General features: G+C 31.8%; 1 protein-coding gene across 1 annotated transcript; it reads right to left on the bottom strand.

Annotated features, from left to right (window-relative positions):
• Window positions 1-1,085: 1,085 nt before the first annotated feature.
• On the bottom strand, window positions 1,086-8,506 carry LOC135690558 (proteasome assembly chaperone 2). The gene is made up of 8 exons (XM_065208147.2): window positions 7,957-8,506; window positions 5,857-6,031; window positions 4,961-5,019; window positions 4,368-4,486; window positions 3,753-3,871; window positions 3,260-3,320; window positions 2,894-3,030; window positions 1,086-1,426 (listed from the first exon to the last, which is right to left on the bottom strand). Exons 1-8 carry the CDS (start codon window positions 8,020-8,022, stop codon window positions 1,359-1,361), a joined length of 804 nt encoding a protein of 267 aa, XP_065064219.2. The 5' UTR covers window positions 8,023-8,506; the 3' UTR covers window positions 1,086-1,358.
• Between the last annotated feature and the right edge of the window lie 9,545 nt (window positions 8,507-18,051).

Raw genomic sequence — 18,051 nt, 5'->3', positions numbered from 1 at the left:
TTTTCGTTAATTTAACTACATACAAATCACATTTGCCTTATTTTGCAAGAATTTTATCGACAAGTGGTTAAAAACTATTTTCAGTGAAAATACTACCAGTGTCAATTTAGCGAGCTTGGTCACACTTTTTATTCCTTTTCTTAAACGGTAACGAGCCAAGCCCAGATTTTGCACACCCTTTAAGAGTAATGGCTGTTATGTCAACCGCATTTACCGATTTCTGATGATATTTTCGTTACTCGAAACCTAAAAAAGATGCGGAATGCTTGCTTATTTCCTTGGAGTAACAGTACCTGATCTTCGAAGATAAATCATACTGCGGAGTTTTGAGCAACCCTAGAAAGCAGTCGAAAAACTGGTTGTAATTGTCACCCAGTTTTCTTGTCTATTTGAACTCTAGTTTGAAATAACAACTTGCACGTTAAAATACATTGCAAATTAAACTAAACAAGTTGTTTCTCATTTGGAACCACCACAAAAGGGAATTATCTTGAAAGTAACACCGACATCTTGCATGTCTCAAGGAACTCTGGTTTTCTAACGACTTTATGCGTTCTCAAATGAGCAAATGGCATGTGCCGACCCTTTCCGGAAAATTGCTTAGCTGCCACCTATTCGACAACTAATTATTTACCGGGGTTCTCTTCATAATTAACAAAGCTACAAACTACTTTCAAATCAAAATATTCGTCAGTCAAGAACAAGTTGGAATTTTTTATGATAAAAGATACCATAACTTATATTATAAATATCACATCAAAATGTTTCTTTCAGCCTGATTAGAAGAGCCTGTCTGACAGAAAGGGCGGCTATAAGTCTAATAACGAAGAAAATAAGCAGGACTTGAGGTCACTTGGAACAAAAGCAAATTTTTGAATATTCAGTAAAGCGAAGGACGTGGTAGCTATTTCAGACTGAGAGATATAGCTATTTCGAAATTGTGGTCAGATTTACGTGACTTTGAACAAGAATTTTGCAAACTGATAGACAGAATTTGCAAATGTACGCAATTTGTACGAGGAAGGACATGCATTATTCAAATTAATTGCTTGTGAAAAGAAAGAAACTCGAAAAAACGTGTAGAATTAAGACAGGGATTAGATGTTATCAGCATGTTAGGCATCAAGAGCAGTAAGGAAAATGCAAAACTGTTGTGATGAAAGAATTAGGTTGTGCAAGCGGTACGCTATCAATAATGTAGAAACGTTAGACTTTGAAAACACTTTGTCACAGCCAACAAAGAAACTACTTGGTTTGTATTTGCATCTTCATCCTTGACGACAAACTACGCTTTAAATGTACATGACGTCATTAAATAACCAGTGATGTCAGGGTTTATGCCACTGGTAGGAGCACTGTCAATATATCTTGGGAATAGCAGTAAGATTCTGCAACCTGTTCCAAGAATCAGGAAATTTCCATGAACCTTAAAAGCAAAAAATACATTATTGTTTAAACAGGGAAAAGCTCACTATGATAAAAAACAAAAAATACAATCACTTTCATGAATACAAAGATGTGTTAGCAGAGGAAAGCATTAATGGTAATAAAATAAAATGCTGCTATTGAAAGGGATAACCCATGTTAGCAATCAGACACTCCCCGAAAAAATGACGTAACAAGGAAAACTTGGGCAGGAAGTTGTACAAAGTATCCAAGGTAGATACAACATCGGAACGGAATTAAAAGAAAATAACATTCTTACTAGTGCTTTTTCGCCGGATAAGGTTAAAATGCTCCCCCCCCCCTCTTGTTACCTTTTCAAATATCAAACTGACCAGATCAAATTTGATACAGAAACCTAAACAAGACACTTAGTTCTCAACAATATAACACCAAAATGGCACTTAAAGCCCAATCTCAAGTGAAAAAAGTCTTGCGAAATTTCGCTGCGAAATACTTCACGCGACAAATGCCTTTGAATGCTTTTGTTGACCTCACGATATTGGAATGTAAAGTTTGGAAGCGTGACAAAGAAATACGGAATATGATTGGCTGTTGAAGGATTTCGCAAGCGAAAAACGAAAAAAGTTAAACTCGTTTTAACTTTTTTCGCATAGAGATTCTTCGCGAGAAATCCCAGCAAAAGATCACTGCGCATGCCTAAGACGTTTTTCGCGCGAACTTTTTCGCATTTCGCTGAGTTTTTTCTCACTGGAGATCGGGCTTAATAGTGATAAAAGCGCTAGGCTTTTATATATGTGTGTTTCGAGACGCCAAAACAACTGTTTACGCTTACTGGCATTTAAAAAACTAAATTAATCATTTAATCTAGATCTGTTTTAAGCTGACAAAACTTTGCGACTTTCCTTAAGTAGATTCTTATTAAAATATAAATTCCTTACAAGACAGCTTTAAAGCATTTAATTGTCTTAATAAGAAAACCTACAAGAAAATTATTTCAAAGCAAAGCAAGTATTCAAAATTTATTAAAAACTATTTCATAGTAATAATTTTTAATGCAGCAAATCATTCCTTTCTTTAATTAAAGGCAATTTTATATCAGTGTTACAGCTTAGGAAAGCTCAGGCTCAAAACTGCATTCTCTCTTTTTTCAATAACAAATGCCGAAGATCTTTATTTTTATCACAAAGATGTTTATTGAGTGTGAAAACACGAAAAATACTAACTAAGCCTTCTGTAACGTGGAAACTACTCTATAGTACCTTTGTTCCCTCAAACAGATTCAGTATCTAGATCAATGGCGGACACTTGGTCAAATATTGGGGGGGCAAGCCTATTGTTTTAATAAGATGACGTCACATTTCCTATTGTTTTAGAACAAAAGACCATTGTTCTCTAAAGTATTGGGGGGGCGGTCGCCCCCCCTCGCCCCCCCAAGTGTCCGCCACTGATCTAGATTTCAACTTAAAAGAGTGCTTATTTAGCTTACCTGGAGAAAAAGACTCTTTAGATGATATAAATGGCAATAATCTATCAAAACCATTGACAACAGTAACAGCATCAGTTGTTGCATTACCATCGCTACTGAACACCAGTAAGGCAATTGAAGAAAGACCATTTTTGCAACTGGAAATAATTAATGATAATTCAAAGTTATTTATGCAATTGAAAAAACAGTAGAAAAATAAAGAATAATTATATAAAAAAGTAACGTATTATATATACTTTATCTCAATTTTTCTAAGATCCTTTGGTTATGGCCCTAATGTCAATTTAGTGGCCCTGTCATAAATCAGAGAAGGGTGAAAAGCTTATCTCCACCAAAACAACATCAAAACGATGTGATTCTACTGACCAGTCTTCATACAGTGTTTTGACAATACCGCCTCCAGGAATGAATATCTCACTCTTAAGATCTGGAAGAACAAAGAAAATGGTTCAAAATCATTGAAAAAAAGATGAATTAAAAAAGTGCAGAGACCGTAAAGTAAATATATACATATAGATAATATCACCAACTAAAACATGTTACTTTGTTGTACTAACTTATTTTATTATCTTCAAGACATCTATAAAATACATGCAGTTGGTGCATATTTATGCAGCAGGGTAAACTTCCAGTTAATTTGCTAATTGTTTGGTACAAATGAGCGTAAAATAAAGGCAATAAAAAACAAAAAGGCAACCTCTTCTCATCAAACTATTGTGAGATAACATTAACAAAAATTTTGACGACTTTTGACAACAATTAATAATACTAAAATTAACAAACATAAATAAGTAAATGAGCTAGTTACAATTTTACAATAATGGTTTGATATAATTTGTAACAGAAAAAATGATTTCACCTTCAGCCCCCAGTGATGGCTTTTTGTGGCTAAATACTGTCCAACTTAGTTTCTCTATAAGCACTTCTTCTAATAAATTGTCTTTATTTGAGGCCAGAAACATAATTTGCTGGGTAGGCCTACAAAAAAGCTTCAAAAATGAAAACAAGTCAATTAAAACATAAAAAACTTAGGTCAGCCAGTTATATACACTTAGTGAGCAAAAGTATTGCACAGGCTGAAACAGAAATGGCAGCACCGCAGCAAAAAATTATATCGAACTAAAATTCAAGTGGCCATAGCAAGTTTCATAAAAGTTAAAAGATGACTTTTTAACTGGAATATGTTGGAAAATTTATCAAGGTTTGATGGTGAAAATAGTAAATGTAAGAATATTAATGATTTTTGCCTATTTTTAAACAATATTGACATGTCGCAAAAGTGTAATATCAAATCAAGATTAAGATATTATTCATATCAAGGTGAACAATATCAAGAAAACGTGAGTATCCTATGAGCTGGCAGCCAAAAGGTGTATTATCAAGCCAGAGAAAAAGAATGTATGAAACAAAAGAAACTTGAAGAGTTATTTTTCCTAATTTTATATGATTAGTTCTGTGTATAGCATGCACTTACACTGTCAAATCCACATCATCTTGGATATGGGAGCTGCAGCTTCCAACAATGATAGTGTGTTTGAAATTGAATTTTTCTATCCATTGCACTAACTGTCTTCTGAAGGCAGGAATTCTACCCTACAATTTAGGCACCAAAGATTTGTTTTAACTTTTGAAGAGTCAGATTAAAAATAAAAATCAGTCTTTAGGTTAATTCAACAGTTTTTTAAATCATTGTGATTATTATTTAAGGCATAGAAAATGACATAGTTTCCCCAATTAATGCTTTTCCATACACCCAACTTTATAAAGAGTGGTTTTTGCAACATGGCATACAATTTCAAATAATATACCAAGTTATTCTTTATAATCAATTGTTTTTAGGAATACTTTTTGAATGTTTTACAAGTTGTTTTGACTGATGTATTAAGACAAAGTATTCAGGCATGGACAGTTTTACTTTTTGGCAGTTTGCTAAGCACATCTGAATGCATAATCTTACCATTTCCCTATATTTTGAACAATTGAAAACTGCATGCTATTTTTGAAAATAACGATTATACGCAACAAAAATGCTAAGAATACATGTAGAAGTTCTTCTCAAAATCAAACCTTTATAAATGGTGATCTTTGTTGTATGATTACTAACTTCTTTGACTGACTTTGAAAGACTAAAAATGAAAGCTTATATATCTGCATTTAAATCATTAGAGAAAATAATTGTAAAATCCAAAATGTTTCGCTGATGGGAAAAATACCAGAAGCGACCAACATCAAGTAAAACAGAATTTGGTCGGCAAAATATAATGACTTGCCACTAAGTGCCAGAAAAATTGAATCAAGTCTTCTTTTACATGATTTTTAGAAAATCATTTCACAATGTGTTGCTATTTTTATTATCTTTATTTTTGGATTGGACTGGATCTTAATATACTTTTGTAAGATCTTTTATTATCAAATATATGCTTTAGTATCACGACCCTAATGATAACAGTATATCTAGTACTGATAAATGTACTATTAATATACCATCCTATCCTAATAAAGCATTCAACTGTTATAATTATTATCATTTTCATTGAGACATGAAAACCATTGTTCAAGATCATAAAAAGCAATGACTTACAAGTATTAATGAAATACAATGGAGACATTGCGAATCAGAGCTTTTGAAAACTATTTGACTGGACATCTTCATCTTGCCATGAGATATTTTTAAGTCGCCTATTGACTAATTCAATTTGCTTTAGAAAATTTTTAATTAATTCCAATATTAGAAAAAGGCAATAACATTTCAGTCACACAGAATCATGCAATGCAGATACATGTGGATTAAGGTTAAGTGGATAAAGCTTTATTTGACACAACAACTGGCATCTTTCAAATTCTATTTCATAAATTCTGTGTGAATGTGAAACATTAACAAAAAGTGACATATAAAACAATAGATCTCGCAAATTTTAAATCTCTTTTAACATACAGGAATACCAGTTATTAAATAACTGTACCTTCACAACTTGTACAAATGGTCCGAGCTGGCCTTTTTTCTGTTTCAAATGGGTCTGGTCCAACTACTGGTACAAAACAGTTTTCATGAAAATACCCGACTCTTTCAGTGTCTGGAATGTTGTACAGAAGCAGATCAATTGCAAGTTGTCCAACACCACCAATAGAAATAGCAGGCTAAAAAATTAAACAAATTGTTAAAAAAAATTTCATGAATTGAAAATATCAAAAATCTCATTATATTGAAAAAACCTTATGCATCTTTCAGTCTATACAGGAATTTCACTTCAACCTCTAAACAGTTTTAAATGTATAATAGCAATCATAAAATTGAGTATCTCACAACTCAGTTTCACTGGATTTCTCTTCAACCTTTTATAGAAAAGTCTCAATGTGGATATGGATATATACCACAATTGTAATTCAAGGTTCTCTTTTACTTAGCTTACCTCACAAGGCTCTTTTGACCATTGAGGTATTATTGTTCATTGTTTTTTTAAAAATGGTCATATGAATTTATGATATGGCATGCAGTTTAACAGCCATTTAAAGTCTAGAGTAAAAAGTGAGCTTAAAAAGTCTTTGAAAGGTAGAGCAAGAAAGTCTTGGCCATTTCCTCGTATTTTAGGCAACTAAAACAATGTTATGTAAACTCTACATGCAAGGCTGTGAGTTATGATCACCTATAGGGATAAAAATTTTGCAAATGAGAGAAGGTTTAGAGCTCTTTGGTGAAAATTTTCATGAAAACAGTGAAGGACTACAAGAAAATTATACTTACTCTATTATGAAAATTACACATGGACGACATACAAACGAAACATTAACTCTTTGTATATTTATTGAATTTGGAGTGATTAAAGAGCATAAAAAGTCATCTGAGATCTGTTAAATTTCCATTTTCAATATTAACCTTATTTAAATTCCTTTTATAAGCGAGGAAATAACTCTCTAAAAGGTCTAAATTTATTTCCTTCTAGCATAAATAAACATTTGGGAAAGTTAAGAGTAGAAAAAGAGGTGAATTTTGGCGTTGTTTAGAAGAATAAAAAGGTATTTTGTGACTGCATCATTCATTTTAGACTCACAAATGTCAATCTTTATTAGTCTTAGTTAGTGCAAAAGTTACTTAATTGATATTTACTTCTAAAACTATCAATCTGATGTAGAAGTTGACCAGTCAAAAGTGGCTTATACATTTCATGTCATCCCATGGGAATACATTGCATATGCTTGCAAATAAACTGCTTCAGACATGGCTATCTGATATTTTCCTCCAATCATGAAATGTCCTCCTCAAACCCCAAGATCTTGGAAACACCCCCCTTCTATGTCCAATTAACATTCAAAATCAAATTATATGCCCAAATCTATGTCAGAATATGATCATTACATTGTCTTTTTGGGTGGCTATGCCCCTTTCAGCAAATAGTCTAAGAGCAGTGCCTACAATGCAGAGAGGTTGTCAACTTCTATGTCACAAAATAACATGGCAAGTTTCCTGCCAGAATTCTAAGTAGCTGTTTCAATGGTCTTACATAGGCAGATAATGGCAATTATTTGCAGAAGTGTTAAGATAGCTATATTACGCTGCATATCTCTGGCCTAATTGACATAGATTCTACCCTCTGAAGATTTTCCAATACAACCTCCCCTAGTCCAACGTCAGTATCTTAAGACCATCCGAAAAAACCTGCATTGAAAGAACAACTAAGTAAAGAAAATCAAGAGGACTCTGAACAATGACAGAAGCAATGACTTCTGCAGAGTCTGTTCCTGTTAGAGCTGTCATTTTACATTCATTCGATTACATGCTGTTTATCAAATTGTACAGGGGCTAATTACTTTGAACAGTTGAGTTATACTTGATTGACAGGTTAACAACTAAACTTCAATGACCCAACCCAAGGGTATCCCCCGGTCTATACTAGCTTTGAAACAATCACAATGTGATAGAAATGATTCCAATAAAATACATAAATTGCATGAAATTTTGAAAGTCGGGATGTTACAAATCTTCATAATTTGCTCAAAGCGGTTTAAAGTTGCAATTTTGAACATTATCAAAGACGTCACTATAAAAATAGTGGAAATCCTCTTACGAGTACAAGCACGAAATCTTGCCATAAAAAGCTACTCGTGTCTTTACCAGCAGCAGGGATAAACATCTTAGTTCTGTTTCCACTCAAGTGTGTTTTTTCGATGTCATATACAAGAGCTAAGGGAAACAACAGTTAAAACAAAAATGACACTATTTCTTCTCCGTCCGGCTCTAGCGTTAAACTCCTTCAATTCAGTTCAATACAACAATTCACGGCCTCGGTATGAAAAAGCACAGCTGATAGAAGCGCAAAAGGCGCTAGATGTCTAACCTGGGTCATGCTGCGTACTGCTGAGTGGGGCAAATTTTTTATTGCAAAAAGCGAGCTGGAATAGGGTTCAGTATGGAAAATTGCTTGTTTTAATGAATGATTTTCTCGTGGCTCACAACTATTTCAGTGCCTTTTCTGATGCAGGTAGTTAGAGGAGATATAAATCAACAACACATCACAATCTTTGGGGTTCTGAAACATAATTTTAAAAAGTATGGATCTGTTAGTTTACGCAGTTACAGGGGGAATATAGCAGAAGGCTGTCGTGTTTTTATAAGTTGAAAAATATGTGCTTGCAACTTCATCTTCATTTAAATTAGGAAAATTTTAAATATATAATTCTTGAAGTTTTCTATTTGTCGTTCAGAACCTAAATGGCATGAGTGGGAAAATGCAATTTCTTTATGTTTTGTTTGTCAAATTGAATTTGTGAAAAATGAAATATTATATAGATTTTATTTCTTTTTTCTCGATAAGGCAAAATTGGTAACCTTTGTCGTGAAAATGTACCCGAAAGTATTTTATAGGCCTAAAGATATGGGGGAGAGACGCATTGTGCTGATGAATAATTGCAGGCAACAAGTGTGGTTTTGAAATAGTCTAACAAAACATCAATAATTATATCAAATAAAAATTGGCTGCTATATTGAAATAATGTAAAGAATATCCAAGCCTTGAATTATGACCAATTTTCGGCTTTTTCTAGACTAAGGCCTAGATATTTCATAGCAGTTTATGTAAAAGAAGAAAAAAAAAGCAACAAAATCACATCTTTGTACAAATATGTTAAGGAAATTATGCATTGAGCGGCTAAACATTGTTGTTGGATCCGTTTCAAAACAGATCAATAATAATTTTCTGGAATTTCGACGAGACCTAAAATACCGCAGCAAGCACCGCAACTGTAAATGCTTGGAATTTGCGAATGACGGCTTATATTTCCAATATTAACAATAATTCATAAATTTAAGTGCAATATAAGTGAAAGAAATCAATCCTTACTTTTACCATATTTGTAAGGGCTCAGCAGGGTCGTGGAAAGGATTTCTGGGTCCCGGGTCAAAACGAAAGATAAAAGCAAGGCACACTGGAGGCGACCCTTCTAAGGGGCCCGGGGAAAATTTTTGGGACGATGGTTACTAAAATTGCAGCTATTTTGATTGCTGAAATTGCGATGGTGGCTGTTCATTCTCTAGACTTCTCAATATAGTTTAAATATTACTGTTATACTATCGTCATAATGCATGCATATTTCTTAACTATGAAATATGCAGTTCTTTACATTTAAAATATCTTAGGAAGTGAAAAACGTTCGAATACTTTACTTGATCAAAACGGACATGCTGCAACAAGAAAATGATCACTATTCAAATAATTTGGAAAACTTTACACCTAGCAATGAGAATGCAACCTTTCATACCAGTAAAAAACTAGTTGATTCGATCTTGGAAGAAGCTCGTTTAGACGAGGAGCTAGATGTTCCAAAAAACTGAAGACCAAGAGAAACCAGTCAAGTTTATCTCTATTTTGAAATGAGAACTAGGAAAAGGCCTTTGGTTTTTAAGATTAATGTTGGCATTGTAATTATTGATAGTGTTACAGCAAAGGTATTTGGCGATTCATGTCACTCGGCGAGATATGGGAGTGGTTCAGTATTCTTCGATTTTACAAAATGTTGATGGAAGATCACCTAGCAAAAAATTGCAAAATTCTACGGAGCATAAAAGGATGATCTATCTTCTAAGATCACTGAGGAGTCACTTTTTCTAAGAAGCATCAACTATTGCATCCGAAAAACTTGACTATAGCTCCATCATTGACCCTTCATTGATCATTCATCAAGTCATGGGCCCCCGGGTCAATGACCCCCCTGACCTCCCCCCTCTTCAGCACTAGGGCTCAAATTTCAGAAAGTTTACAGTCACAAGAAGTCTTAAAAAGAATAACACTATGCTATAGAGCTATTCTTATTCTAAGGTAAAGTCTCGCACAAACTGCACGCAGAAGGCTCGTTCTTTCTTATCGGCTCCATACTTTTGCAAGAACATACTTGCAGATGACTTGTAGTTATATAACTAGCAATATTCAGAGCTTAAGTACTGCACTATTTCCTTCGACTTTGCAAATTTTTTGGTTTTCAATTGATCTTAAAATGCAAAGAGTCGCACAGATTCTCGCACAAAGACTCTTCAGAATCGCAAGCTTGAAACTTTCTAGCATCAAAACAGTTCACAAAATCAAATAAAGAACTTCACCATCCGATTCAGGAGCACTGCCTTGACAGGGCACATAAAAACACCATCTATTTCATTCCAGTGATCCCAAACCTGCAAAAAATCTCAAAAATGTTGAATTTCTCTAAAAAAATCTTTTTCATCGAAACAACATAAAAAGCCTTTATTTACGTTCCGAACACCATTTCGGGTAATTTCGATGTATTTTAGACTCATATTATCAAAATAGAGACTTAGTCAGTTTTGAAAAAATTCATGACCCAGGACCTGCAAAAAATTGCAAAAATTTTGAATTGCTCTAAAAAAAATTTGATCGAAACAACATAAAAAGCCATTATTAAAACTCCGAAAACCATTTCGGGTAATTTCGATGTATTTTAGACTCATGTTTTGAAAAAAGGGACTTGGTTATTTTTGAAAAAAGTTAAAGACCCAGGACCTGCAAAAAATTGCAAAAATTTTGAATTTCTCAAAAAAATTTTTTTTCTCAAAAAAAACATAAAAAGCCTTTATTTACACTCCGAAAAACATTTTGAGTAATTTCGATGCATTTAAGACTCATGTTATGAAAATAGGGACTTTGTTATTTTTGAAAAAATTCAAGACCCAGGACCTGCAAAAAATCTCAAAAATGTTAAATTTCTCAAAGAAAAATTTTTTGATCGAAAAACATAAAAAGCCTTTGATGATGCTCCGAGCACCATTTCGGGTAATTTTGTTGTATATTAGACTCATATTATAAAAATAGGGACTTAATCATTTTTGAAAAAATTCATGACCACCGACCTGCAAAAATCTCAAAAATTTTGAATTTCTCAAAAAAAATTTTTTGCATGGAAACAACATAAAAAATCTTTATTTACGCTCCGAACACCATTTCGTGTAATTTCGGTGAATGTTAGACTCATATTATGAAAATAGGGACGTAGCCATTTTTGAAAAAATTCATGGCCCCGGACCTGCAAAAAATTACAAAAATTTTGAATTTCTCAAAAAAACTTTTTTGATCGATGCAACAAAAAAAGCTTTATTGACGCTGCAAACACCATTTTTCGTGACTTCGGTGTATATTAGACTCATATTATGAAAGTAGGGACTTAATCATTTTTGAAAAAATTCATGACCCCGGACCTGAAAAAATCCCAAAAATTTTGAATTTCTCAAAAAAAATTTTTTCATTGAAACAACATAAAAAGTCTTTATTTACGCTTCGAACACCATTTCAGGTAATTTCGGTGAATTTTAGACTCATATTATCAAAATAGAGACTTAGTCAGTTTTGAAAAAATTCATGACCCAGGACCTGCAAAAAATTGCAAAAATTTTGAATTGCTCTAAAAAAAATTTGATCGAAACAACATAAAAAGCCATTATTAAAACTCCGAAAACCATTTCGGGTAATTTCGATGTATTTTAGACTCATGTTTTGAAAAAAGGGACTTGGTTATTTTTGAAAAAAGTTAAAGACCCAGGACCTGCAAAAAATTGCAAAAATTTTGAATTTCTCAAAAAAATTTTTTTTCTCAAAAAAAACATAAAAAGCCTTTATTTACACTCCGAAAAACATTTTGAGTAATTTCGATGCATTTAAGACTCATGTTATGAAAATAGGGACTTTGTTATTTTTGAAAAAATTCAAGACCCAGGACCTGCAAAAAATCTCAAAAATGTTAAATTTCTCAAAGAAAAATTTTTTGATCGAAAAACATAAAAAGCCTTTGATGATGCTCCGAGCACCATTTCGGGTAATTTTGTTGTATATTAGACTCATATTATAAAAATAGGGACTTAATCATTTTTGAAAAAATTCATGACCACCGACCTGCAAAAATCTCAAAAATTTTGAATTTCTCAAAAAAAATTTTTTGCATGGAAACAACATAAAAAATCTTTATTTACGCTCCGAACACCATTTCGTGTAATTTCGGTGAATGTTAGACTCATATTATGAAAATAGGGACGTAGCCATTTTTGAAAAAATTCATGGCCCCGGACCTGCAAAAAATTACAAAAATTTTGAATTTCTCAAAAAAACTTTTTTGATCGATGCAACAAAAAAAGCTTTATTGACGCTGCAAACACCATTTTTCGTGACTTCGGTGTATATTAGACTCATATTATGAAAGTAGGGACTTAATCATTTTTGAAAAAATTCATGACCCCGGACCTGAAAAAATCCCAAAAATTTTGAATTTCTCAAAAAAAAATTTTTTCATTGAAACAACATAAAAAGTCTTTATTTACGCTTCGAACACCATTTCAGGTAATTTCGGTGAATTTTAGACTCATATTATGAAAATAGGGACTTAGTAATTTTTGAAAAAATTCATGACCCCGGACCTGCAAAAAATCTCAAAAAGTTTGAATTTCTCAGAAAAAATTTTTTTCATTGAAACAACATAAAAAGTCTTTATTTACGCTTCGAACACCATTTCAGGTAATTTCGGTGAATTTTAGACTCATATTATGAAAATAGGGACTTAGTAATTTTTGAAAAAATTCATGACCCCGGACCTGCAAAAAATCTCAAAAAGTTTGAATTTCTCAAAAAAAATTTTTTTCATTGAAACAACATAAAAAGTCTTTATTTACGCTTCAAACACCATTTCAGGTAATTTCGGTGAATTTTAGACTCATATAAATGTAAATAGGGACTTGGTCATTTTTGAAAAAATTCATGACCCCGGACCTGCAAAAAATCTCGAAAAATTTGACATTTTTTCAAAAACATTTTTTTACTCGAGTCAACCTAGAATGCGGAGAAAATACCTTTCTGAGATCATTCGAAGAAATTTGCTTGAACCTTCAAGTGAAATCTGAAAAAAGAAAGAAAGAAAGATAGAATCTTTGAAACCAAAATTGGCAAAAAACCTAAAAAAATATGTAATTTTCCAAGAAAAATGTCTCACTCAAAACAAACAATAAAGTCTGGATTTATGCTCCGAATACCATTTCAGGTAATTTTGGTGAATTTTAGACTCATATTATAAAAAAAGGGACTTGGTCATTTTTGAAAAAATTCATGACGCCGGACCTGTAAAAAATCTCAAAAATTGTGAATTTCTCAAAAAAATTTTTTTTCATCGAAACAACATAAAAAGTCTTTATTTACGCTCCGAACACCATTTCGGGTAATTTTGGTGAATTTTCGACTCATATTATGTAAATAGAGACTTGGTCATTTTTGAAAAAATTCATGACCCTGGACCTGCAAAAAATCTCAAAAATTTTGAATTTCTCAAAAAATTTTTTTTTCATCGAAACAACATAGAAAGTCATCGCAACATCATTTCGGGTAACTTTGGGGAATTTTAGACTCAAATTATGCAAATAGGGACTTACTAATTTTTGAAAAAATTCATGACCCCGGACCTGCAAAAAATCTCAAAAATTTTGAACTTCTCAAAAAAATATTTTTTCATTGAAACAACATAAAAAGTCTTTATTTACGCTCCAAACACCATTTCAGGTAATTTCGGTGAATTTTAGACTCATATTATGAAAATAGGGACTTAGTCTTTTTTGAAAAAATTCATGACCCCGGACCTGCAAAAAATCTCAAAAATTTTGAATTTCTCAAAAAAATTTTTTTTTCATCGAAACAACATAAAAAGTCTTTATTTACGCTCCGAACACCATTTCGGGTAATTTTGGTGAATTTTCGACTCATATTATGTAAATAGAGACTTGGTCATTTTTGAAAAAATTCATGACCCTGGACCTGCAAAAAATCTCAAAAATTTTGAATTTCTCAAAAAATTTTTTTTTCATCGAAACAACATAGAAAGTCATCGGAACATCATTTCGGGTAACTTTGGGGAATTTTAGACTCAAATTATGCAAATAGGGACTTACTAATTTTGAAAAAATTCATGACCCCGGACCTGCAAAAAATCTCAAAAATTTTGAACTTCTCAAAAAAAAATTTTTTCATTGAAACAACATAAAAAGTCTTTATTTACGCTCCAAACACCATTTCAGGTAATTTCGGTGAATTTTAGACTCATATTATGAAAATAGGGACTTAGTCTTTTTTGAAAAAATTCATGACCCCGGACCTGCAAAAAATCTCAAAAATTTTGAAATTCTCAAAAAAAACTTTTTTCATCAAAACAACATAAAAACTCTCTATTTACGCTCCGAACACCATTTCAGGTAATTTCGGTGAATTTTAGACTCATATTATGAAAATAGGGACTTAGTCATTTTTGAAAAAATTCATGACCCCGGACCTGCAAAAAATCTCAAAAATTTTGAATTTCTCAAAAAAATTTTTTTTTATCGAAACAACATAAAAAGTCTTTTATTACGCTCCGAACACCATTTCAGGTAATTTCGGTGAATTTTAGACTCATATTATGGCAATAGGGACTTAGTCATTTTTGAAAAAATTCATGACCCCAGACCTGCAAAAAAACTCAAAAATTTTGAATTTCTCAAAAAAAAATTTTTTCATAGAAACAACATAAAAATTTTTTATTTACGCTCCGAACACCATTTCGGGTAATTTTGGTGAATTTTCGACTCATATTATGTAAATAGAGACTTGGTCATTTTTGAAAAAATTCATGACCCTGGACCTGCAAAAAATCTCAAAAATTTTGAATTTCTCAAAAAATTTTTTTTTCATCGAAACAACATAGAAAGTCATCGGAACATCATTTCGGGTAACTTTGGGGAATTTTAGACTCAAATTATGCAAATAGGGACTTACTAATTTTTGAAAAAATTCATGACCCCGGACCTGCAAAAAATCTCAAAAATTTTGAACTTCTCAAAAAAAAATTTTTTCATTGAAACAACATAAAAAGTCTTTATTTACGCTCCAAACACCATTTCAGGTAATTTCGGTGAATTTTAGACTCATATTATGAAAATAGGGACTTAGTAATTTTTGAAAAAATTCATGACCCCGGACCTGCAAAAAATTTCAAAAATTTTGAATTTCTGAAAAAATTTCTTTCATCGAAACAACATAAAAAGTCTTTATATACGTTCCGAACGCCATTTCCGGTAATTTAGGTGAATTTTAGACTCATATTTTGGAAAATGGGGACTTAGTCATATTCGAAAAAATTTATGACCCCGGACCTGCAAAAAATCTCAAAAATTTTGACATTTTTTCAAAAACATTTTTTCACTCGAATCAACCTAGAATGCTGAGAAAATACCTTTCTGAGATCATTCGAAGAAATTTGCTTGAACCTTCAAGTGAAATCTGAAAAAAGAAAGAAAGAAAGGTAGAATCTTTGAAACCCAAATTGGCAAAAAACCTAAAAAAATATGTAATTTTCCAAGAGAAACGTTGCACTCAAAACAAACAATAAAGTCTTGATTTATGCTCCGAGTACCATTTCAGGTAATTTTGGTGAATTTTTGACTCATATTATAAAAAAGGGACTTAGTCATTTTTGAAAAAATTCATGACCCCAGACATGCAAAAGATCTCAAAAATTTTGAATTTCTGAAAGAAAATTTTTTTCAATCGAAACAACATCAAGAGTCTTTATTTACACTTCGAACACCATTTCAGGTAATTTCGGTGAATTTAAGACGCATATTATGAAAAAGGGGACTTATTCTTTTTTGAAAAAATTCATGACCCCAGACCTGCAAGAAGACTCAAAAATTTTGAATTTCTCAAAAAAAATTTTTTAATAGAAACAACATAAAAATTTTTTATTTACGTTCCGAACACCATTTCAGGTAATTTCGGTGAATTTTAGACTCATATTATGAAAATAGGGACTTAGTCATTTTTGAAAAACTTCATGACCCCGGACCTGCAAAAAATCTCAAAAATTTTCAAATTCTTAAAAAAAATTTTTTCATCGAAGCAACATAAAAAGTCTTTATTTACGCTCCGAACACCATTTCAGGTAATTTCGGTGAATTTCAGACTCATATTATGAAAATAGGGACTTATTCTTATTTGAAAAAATTCATGACCCCGGACCTGGAAAAAATCTCAAAAATTTTGAATTTCTCAAAAAAAAATTTTTTGATCGAAACAACATAAAAAGTCTTTAATTACGCTATGAACACCATTTCAGGTAATTTCGGTGAATTTTAGACTCATATTATGAAAATAGGGACTTAGTCTTTTTTGAAAAATTTCATGACCCCGGACCTGCAAAAAATCTATAAAATTTTGAATTTCTCAAAAAAAACTTTTTTCATCAAAACATCATAAAAACTCTCTATTTACGCTCCGAACACCATTTCAGGTAATTTCGGTGAATTTTAGACTCATATTATGAAAATAGGGACTTAGTCTTTTTTGAAAAAATTCATGACCCCGGACCTGCAAAAAATCTCAAAAATTTTGAAATTCTCAAAAAAAACTTTTTTCATCAAAACAACATAAAAACTCTCTATTTACGCTCCGAACACCATTTCAGGTAATTTCGGTGAATTTTAGACTCATATTATGAAAAAAGGGACTTAGTCTTTTTTGAAAAAATTCATGACCCCGGACCTGCAAAAAATCTCAAAAATTTTGAATTTCTCAAAAAAATTTTTTTTTATCGAAACAACATAAAAAGTCTTTTTTTACGCTCCGAACACCATTTCAGGTAATTTCGGTGAATTTTAGACTCATATTATGGCAATAGGGACTTAGTCATTTTTGAAAAAATTCATGACCCCAGACCTGCAAAAAAACTCAAAAATTTTGAATTTCTCAAAAAAAATTTTTTCCATAGAAACAACATAAAAATTTTTTATTTACGTTCCGAACACCATTTCAGGTAATTTCGGTGAATTTTAGACTCATATTATGAAAATAGGGACTTAGTCTTTTTTGAAAAAATTCATGGCCCCGGACATGCAAAAAGTCTCAAAAATATTGAATTTCTCAAAAAAAATTTTTTTTGATCAAAACAACATAAAAAGTCTTTATTTACGCTCCGAACACCATTTCAGGTAATTTCGGTGAATTTTAGACTGATATTATGAAAATAGGGAATTAGTCATTTTTGAAAAAACTCATGACCCCAAACCTGCAAAAAATCTCAAAAATTTTGAATTTCTCAAAAAAAATTTTTTTTCATCAAAACAACATAAAAAGTCTTTATTTACGCTCCGAACACCATTTCAGGTAAATTCGGTGAATTTTAGACTCCTATTTTGAAAAAAGGGACTTAGTCATTTTTGAAAAAATTCATGACCCCGGACCTGCAAAAAATCTCAAAAATGTTGAATTTCTCAAAAAAAATTTTTTTCATCAAAACAACATAAAAAGTCTTTATTTACGCTCCGAACACCATTTCAGCTAATTTCGGTGAATTTTAGACTCGTATTATGAAAATAGGGACTTAGTCATTTATGAAAAAATTCATGAATCCGGACCTGCAAAAAATCTCAAAAATTTTTAATTTCTCAAAAAAAATTTTTTTCATAGAAACAACATAAAAAACTTTATGTACGCTCCGAACACCATTTCCGGTAAATTCGGTGAATTTTAGACTGATATTATGAAAATAGGGAATTAGTCATTTTTGAAAAAATTCATGACCCCAAACCTGCAAAAAATCTCAAAAATTTTGAATTTCTCAAAAAAAATTTTTTTTCATCAAAACAACATAAAAAG

This window comes from Rhopilema esculentum, chromosome 4 (genome assembly GCF_057945365.1).
Source record: "Rhopilema esculentum isolate cy_ngs chromosome 4, ASM5794536v1, whole genome shotgun sequence".
NCBI classification, from domain to species: domain Eukaryota; kingdom Metazoa; phylum Cnidaria; class Scyphozoa; order Rhizostomeae; family Rhizostomatidae; genus Rhopilema; species Rhopilema esculentum.
The sequence above is the reverse complement of the archived record's forward strand: the minus strand, read 5'-3'. Positions and strand labels throughout refer to the sequence as shown.

What these genes read in the sequence shown, in the direction of transcription:
- LOC135690558 (XM_065208147.2), bottom strand. Translation starts at nt 8,022, where the DNA reads ATGTTTATCCCTGCTGCTGGTAAAGACACGAGTAGCTTTTTATGGCAA. An exon ending in CATTTGTACAAGTTGTGAAG is followed by an intron (nt 5,020 to 5,856) that starts GTACAGTTATTT and finishes TTTCATTTTTAG; the next exon opens with TCTTTCAAAGTCAGTCAAAG. An exon ending in AAAGATCACCATTTATAAAG is followed by an intron (nt 4,487 to 4,960) that starts GTTTGATTTTGA and finishes CCTAAATTGTAG; the next exon opens with GGTAGAATTCCTGCCTTCAG.